Source organism: Austrofundulus limnaeus, unplaced genomic scaffold (assembly GCF_001266775.1).
Source record: "Austrofundulus limnaeus strain Quisiro unplaced genomic scaffold, Austrofundulus_limnaeus-1.0 Scaffold10, whole genome shotgun sequence".
Taxonomy (NCBI): Eukaryota; Metazoa; Chordata; class Actinopteri; order Cyprinodontiformes; family Rivulidae; genus Austrofundulus; species Austrofundulus limnaeus.
This window is the reverse complement of record NW_013952412.1, coordinates 2,971,747-2,979,436: the sequence shown is the minus strand read 5'-3', so window position 1 is coordinate 2,979,436 and position 7,690 is coordinate 2,971,747. Positions and strand designations below refer to the sequence as shown.

The 7,690-nt window shown below is 39.0% G+C and overlaps 1 protein-coding gene across 1 annotated transcript; it reads right to left on the bottom strand.

The window, feature by feature from the left end:
- Positions 1 to 875: 875 nt before the first annotated feature.
- On the bottom strand, positions 876 to 5,062 carry tacr2 (tachykinin receptor 2). The gene is made up of 3 exons (XM_014001645.1): positions 4,782 to 5,062; positions 4,269 to 4,420; positions 876 to 1,256 (listed from the first exon to the last, which is right to left on the bottom strand). Exons 2-3 carry the CDS (start codon positions 4,401 to 4,403, stop codon positions 957 to 959), a joined length of 435 nt encoding a protein of 144 aa, XP_013857099.1. The 5' UTR covers positions 4,404 to 4,420; positions 4,782 to 5,062; the 3' UTR covers positions 876 to 956.
- Between the last annotated feature and the right edge of the window lie 2,628 nt (positions 5,063 to 7,690).

Here is a 7,690-nt window from a genome sequence, read left to right as displayed (position 1 = left end):
ATTAATGCAGCTTCAAGTATACTTAGATTTAGTATACTTAGTATAATATTTTTTCACCTGGGACTCTATATGATGCAGGGTGTCAGGGGGTGATATGCATAATATTTTTTAAATATAAATTTATGACAAKGATACGTTTTAATAAACTGGGTAGTGGCCATGCTTTTCCAATAAAAAAAACAACAAATAAATAAAACAAAAAAGAAGACCTGTGTATCAGAAGGTCTCATATTGCTGTATCTATATGATTGCAGGAAATATGTATTCATGCTGTTGCTTCCACAGCCACTGAACAAACACAATCTCATCAGTGCAAACTGTAATCCAGGGATGGTAGATTAGACAAGACAGTTAATGTAAACTTGTAACGAAGTGCACAGAGTACACTCAGCAGAGATTAATTACACATTGAACGTTCATGCTGCAGTGAGCGTTCATAGCATCTGTGTGTGTTGACCCATGTTTCCTTCATGTGTGCAAGGAGGAACAAATGCTGCWGAGTTGTATTTTTAATCACGCTGCTAAGGTTTTGTAAGTAAATTAATTCCACAAAGGGGTTAAAATTGATCTGGCAAGAAATCCTGCAAGCTTCGTAAAAATAGTTTCACACATAAATGCAAAATATTCTAAAAGTTGTGCACATCATCCAAGACCAAACACACAGCATTAARTGAATTTCTGAATGTATTACCCTCATTAACATGAGCTCACATGCATTCATACATCATAATTATAGCCAATTAGAATATAAACATCACAGTTTGCATGAGCTTGGTGAGTTTTTAATTAGCTTCACATTTTGTTGTCCTCTCTAATCAAAGTCAATTCACAACTTTATGATAAACATAATTAAACATAATAAAAGAAGATCTTAAATAGAGTTTAGCTGTCTTTGCAAGAGCATCATCTTTACTTAGAGAAACATTTTTAGTCGACAAACAACAGTCTGAGCTGTCTTACCTGTCCACTGCTATGGCAGCCATGGAGTAAATGGATGAAAACATGGCCGTGATGGGAAAGAAGTTCTGAAATCTGCAGTAACCCAGACCAAAGTACCAGTCGTTGTGAAGTGCGTAGACAAAGTTAAAAAGGGTGTTAAAGGATGCCATGGATACGTCAGAAAAGGCCAGGTTGACGATGAAATAGTTGGTTACGGTCCTCATRCGTCTGTGAGCCAGGATGATCCAGATCACCGTGACGTTCCCGGTGATGGACACCAGGATGATGAGGGAGTAGGCGATGGCCCAGAGAGCCACCTGACAGGAGAGGGTTCAGTAAGCAAACAGCTCAGACATTAAACATGTAAAATGTTTTTACATCTCTTAACAGTCTGTGCATTTTTCTTTATCAATTATTCAAAGCTTTAAGGTCACAGATAGTGTGCAAGATTCAATTCTCATTTTTATCTTAATCCGACAATTTTAATGGATTTGAAAGGAGATCCAATCTGTAGACACTGAGGAAGAGCTGAATGACAACTAATATAACAAAAACCAACAGCAGCACATGGAGGAATGAACTGTAGAGACACGGTGGAGGAACAGCATGGAGCTGGCAAACAGTAGCATCAGACAAGAGGGACAAGAAACAATGAGTTGTTTAAAACAGAGAGAGAGGGAGTGGAAGAGGAGCAGGGGAGGTGATGGGTGGATGAAATGCAGCTGTGGGGTTTAGAGAAACCAGAGGAGCAAACCAAGTCAACTAAAACATATTGAATACAGGAAAAAACAAACAAAAACAAAAACTAAAGAGTTTTAGATTAAGTCCAAACCACTAAAACAGCATTATATCACACTCTGAGTATGTGTTTTGCTCCTGCTACTTCCAGTTTTAGTTCAGTATCTGTTACAATGATTGAATAACTCCAAATCATGATCAGTTGTACCTCTATATCTCTTTTATTATTTTCTGAAAGTTTCGTTAAAATCAATCAAATGGTTTGTGAAATATTTTGATAACAGACAGGACTGATACCAGCAGTTARTATTAAAGTTTTAAGCAAATGTCATGTGCACAGTGTAGCATTAGAGTAGGCTATGTGTTGTGAATTAYTTTCAGCAAATCTTAGTACAATATCAATAGAATAGAATGAATTGTAGCACTTTTTGTGCATACTTAAGTCAGTTGGCTGTGACAGCATCTTGAATTGGGCTGGCCTTGTARCTGTTATAGATGCATTTCCAGCGATTATTTCCTGAAAGTTTGATTAAAATCCGCTCAGTGGTTCATGAAATATTTTGCTAACAGACACATTGAGTTGACTCGAATAAGTTAATGCCAAATTTTTAATCAAAGATCTTGAACAATCGGTTCATTCTCATATTATGTGTTGGAGTTCAGTCTCAGCTATGACCACACCTAAATTTAGTGTAGCATCTGCAAAACTGACTTAATTAGCACAATTTTGTGCTTTTTAATATGAGTTAGCTGAGGCAGACAATGKTGAATYGTGGTGACTCCCAAAGTTAATCAGTTGTAGATGTACACCATGTGATTACTTTCTGAYAGTTTCATTTAAGTTTGTTCAGTCTTTCAGGAGATACAGCAGGTAAAATAAGTATTGAACACGTCACCATTTTTCCCAGTAAATATATTACTAGAGGTGCTAATGACATGAAATTTTCACCAGATGTCGGTAACAACCCAAGTGATCCATATATACAAAGAAATCAAACATAAATGTCCAGAAATGAAGTTATTTGTAATAATGTGGAATGGCACAGGGAAAAGTATTGAACACACTTCCTGAAATTTATCTAATACTTTGTACAAAAGCCTTTGTTGTCAATGACAGCTTCAAGATGCCTCCTGTATGGAGAAACTAGTGGCATGCATTGCTCAGGTGTGATTTTGGCCCATTCTTCCACAAACAGTCTTCAAATCTTGAAGGTTTCGTGGACCTCTTCTATGAACTCTGATCTTTAGTTCTTTCCATAGATTTTCTGTTGGATTCAGGTCAGGTGATTGGCTGGGCCATTCCAGCAGCTTTAGTTTCTTTCTCTGAAACCAACTGAGAGTTTCCTTGACTTTGTGTTTGGGCTCATTGTCTTGCTGAAATGTCCAGCCACGTTTCATCTTCATCATCCTGGTAGATGGAAGCAGATTTTTTATCAAGAATGTCTCTGTACATTTTTCCACTCATCCTTCCTTCAATTATTTGAAGTTTGCCAGTACCATATGCTGAAAAACAGCCCCACACCATGATGTTCCCACCTCCAAACTTCACTGTTGGTATGGTGTTTTTGGGCTGATGTGCAGTGCCGTTTGACCTCCAAACATGATGTGTATTCTGGCATCCAAACAGTTCAGTGTTGGTTTCATCTGACCAGACTATATTCTCCCAGTATTACACAGGCTTGTTTAAATGTTGTGCAGCAAACTTTAAAGGAGCTTCAACATGCTGTTTCTTCAGCAGTGGAGTCTTGTGTGGTGAGCGTGCATACAGGCCATGGCGGTTCAGTGCATTACTTATTGTTTTCTTTGAAACAAACGTACCTGCTAATTCCAGGTCTTTCTGAAGCTCTCCACAAGTGGTCCTTGGCTCTTGGACAACTCTTCTGATAATTCTTTTCACTCCTCTGTCAGAAATCTTGTGAGGAGCACCTGRTKGTGGTCGGTTTATGGTGAAATAATGTTCTTTCCACTTCTGAATTATGGTCCCAACAGTGCTCACTGGAACCTTCAGAAGTTTAGACATTCTTCTGTAACCGATGCCATCATTATGCTTTGCAACAATAAGGTTGTGAAGGTCTTGAGAGAGCTCTTTACTTTTACCCATCATCAGATGGTTCTTGTGTGATACCTGGCCATCATTTGGGACTGAACCAGCTGATATTAAYTTGCACTGACAAGGGGCAGGCTTGCTTTCTAATTACTGAGAGAGTTCAGCTGGTGTCTTGGCTTTCCATGTCTTTTTACACCTCCCTTTCTTCATGTGTTCAATACTTTTTCCCTGTGCCATTCCACATTATTACAAATAACTTCATTTCTGGACATTTATGGTTTGATTTCTTTGTATGTATGGATCACTTGGGTTGTTACCAACATCTGGTGAAAATTTCAAGTCATTAGCACTAGTAATATAGCTACTGAGAAAAATGGTGACGTGTTCAATACTTATTTTACCCGCTGTATGTTGATAACGGACACAGGAACAGACGCACACACAGACGTGGTAAAAACATTTTTGCAATAATAATAAACATTCAGAAATACCTCAACTTACAAAAATGAACTCATTCATCTCTCATTAATTCGCTCTGTCTCACCTGCCAGTCGGGTTGCTGGAACTGGTTCCWGCTCGTCTCGTTTCCATCCTCCATCCAGTCGGAGGTGACAGAAAACGGGATCAAGGTGACCTCCAGGTCTCGATCAGCGTGTTGAACAAAACTGTCGGAGTCCATTCTGAGCCCCAGTTTACCTGMTGACACAAACTTCAGCTTTGACTCTGCTCCTGCTGTGCGTAAAGACGCAGCAAGAACGGATGAGCTCTTAAAGAAGATATCAGTCAAGGAAAAAAAACCATCTTTAACAGTTTGGACATTTATTCCGTCTCTCGGTGCCACCAAAAATAATACATTCACYAAAATGTAGCTTAATTTGTTGAAATATATATGTATAATATCATATGGACTCATGCAGTCAAATGTTGTTTTTCCAGTCAGCCAGTTTTAGTTTGTAACAGTTTTCTAACATAATGACTTAAATAGAAGGACAGGAAGTAGAAGCTATGAGAATTCAGAATATGTTATGGCAGCAGGTGAATAAAGCATCTGTCTTACCTCKATGAGAACCTCAGATGTTTCGGTCCATCATGGCTGATTGTGTTCGAACAATAAAGTCCCGCACAGCCAGAAGCAGCTCACAAATCCATGAAGACATCTCTCTTCCACAACCGCTCGCGCACTCCGTCTCTCCCTCTCCCTCTCTGCTGAAATGTGCGGAGACGACCCGGCGGGCTTTCACTCGCGCTCCGAAAGAGACGCGCAAACGTTGCGGCACGCGGCTGCGCGCACCGCAACTYCGCGTCCAGACGCAGAGGCAAGGAGAGGTTTAAGGATGGAGAATGACTGAACCTGTGTCATCCCTGGTTGGAAAAACATGCACAAAGCACTTTGAGGCGAGACTATACATAAGAAAGAGGAGAAAATATGTGCAAGATTATTAGAAAGTTYAAAGAGCATCAGTTACATTTTAAAATGCACTGAACTAATAAGTGAGTAAAAAAACTTGATGTTTAAAGTGAACAAAAGTGATGAATCTTTTGAAATTTTACATCTAAACTTCACACAAAAGTAAGGAAATGGGTTGTTTCTCTGTTGTAACAATGCTTCTTATTGGCGATTTTGTTGGAAAGCCTGTTAATTTATCTTTGAAATGGAGCCACATTTGAAAGGAACATAGGATGAGCTGTAAAACAGAGTTGTGGATGTGAAAAGTTTGCCAAATCTCTGCCAAACAGCTTATTTTGTTGTTATATTTACACTTGTTTTGAGCTTCTGGTACCCCCATGCTGCCAGTCAGGTGCCTRTGTGATTTATTGCCAAGAAGCTGTAGAAATGTGTTGTTTGCCTCTCACCCTCTCCCTCACAGCTCTGACTGGCGTGGACCTTCTGCACCTGCTTCCTCTGATGAGGTTTGGAAGTATTTAAGGTTATTGATGAGATCCAGTCCTCGCTGGAGCCTGGGACCTACAGCCACTGAGAAAAGCCTGCCCTAACCTGAACTTATCTTTGGGTTTAATGACTCTCTGTGGACTTCCTGGATCTCTCCACCTGTGCTGGTGTTTACCTGGATCTCCTCTGCTAACCACCAATCCTGAAAACACTAACAGCCAAACCAGTCCACTTACCACTCTGTCGTGCCACTCTCCTTCACGACTACCCGAACCTGCAACTCTACAATCCTGGAAACTCCTCTCCAAGTCAGCCTCCTCGGTGATACTTAGCTTCACTATAAATCTGATTCAGTCATTAAATACATTTAACCTTTACTTCTGTTGTGTTCTCCTCCTCTTTGTCAGTTGAGCCTATTTCTGGGTACTTTTATGTACAAACCTTGATAACATTGTTACAACAAACAAATAACCTAATTTCTTTACTTTCTGTGTATATTTTAATTACCCAAATAAACAATACCCCACAAAAAACTATGATGTAACAGACTTAAGAGTTTTGTTTCTGTGAGATTACCACAGAATATATCTCAAAACAGCCAACAAACCATTTCAAAGTTCTTGGTCATTTCATATAGTGCATCCTTTTTCTAAATTAAACTTTCCTTTTACAGATGAGTAATATTTGTTCCTAGTTAATTTGGTATTTAATTGTAGGCCTAAGCTCCTTTCATCCTGCATTGGATTGGTGATGTGATGATTTGCAGAACGAATAAATAAATAGGCTAATGACCTTTTTTTTTCTGATGAAACGTTCATGTTGGTAATAATTTAAATAACAATGATCCACTGATATTTATACYATATATGAGGCACAAACTTTTACAATTATATAAGCAGGGTAAGAAGAAAAACTTGGACAGAAAGCGAATAAACAAAAGAAACAAATAACAAGATTAAAAACTGAACTGAGACACAGAAATGACGTTTTGAAGCTGTTTCTATTTCATTGTTTGAAGACTCGTATCTTTCTTTGCTGCTGTGTAACAGATGGAGTCCTCCTGAGAACTCCAACTGTTTATTCATTTTGACGTCTATGAATGTTGAAAAACTCGCATGACAACATTCTTCATCCAACCTGCCCGTTTTGCACAACCATCAAGTGCAATCGTGCACCAGCAGTCAAGTCAGATTGTCCTGATGGGTCATTTCTGTGGGCTTTGACGGTGCAGAGTGGTGTAATAATGACACTAGTTGGATTGCTGGGGAGCTGGAAAGCATCTCCGTTATCAGAAACGGCTTATGTTTTATGTAACGATCCTGAGCGATGGATCTGTGCTGCAGTGGAAGTTCATAAAAATGGTTTCTGATGAAGCTGCAGAACAAACTGGTCGACTGTGATATCAGCTGAAGTCTGGTTCTTCATCACCACGTTGGTGCCATCTGTCACCTTCATTGTTACCAAAATACAAATTTGTTGTAAGTTGCTGTTTTTCCAAAAGACTAATCTGCTGCATTGGTTATAAATAAATAAATAAATAAATAAATAAATAAATAAAAAAAAAGCAGAAGAAGAATGAAAGCAGATACATTTTGCTGACTTCAGCTAAAAAAAGAATCCTGGCCTTTTTTCTCTGTGTGTACATCTGTGTACTTTCACATGACCACACATTTAACTGGGCCAGCAGGACTCAGTGAAGGGCAGGACAGAGGGTGTAAGAGGAAGTGAGAGCTTTTTCTTTTTAAAGACGTGAACAAGATTTGAGTAGGGCTTTTCTAAGCTTTCTTATGGGGTCAAATGCAGATCATGAAGGAACGTGTTTCCTGAGCAACTAAGAAAGCCAAAACTCTTTCTCAAAGTGTATTTTTGATTCAATTTTCAGATTGTGAACTGGCAGATTTGGTGCAACAAACACAAGAAAATATCATAAACCTGAAGATCAAGTGGGACGAGCAAATCCACTCTTTGTCAAATCATTTCAGAGGAGCCGAAAAGATAGTTCTTAAAAACAGATGTGTGTGTGTGTGTGTGTGTGTGTGTGTGTGTGTGTGTGTGTGTGTGTGTGTGTGTGTGTG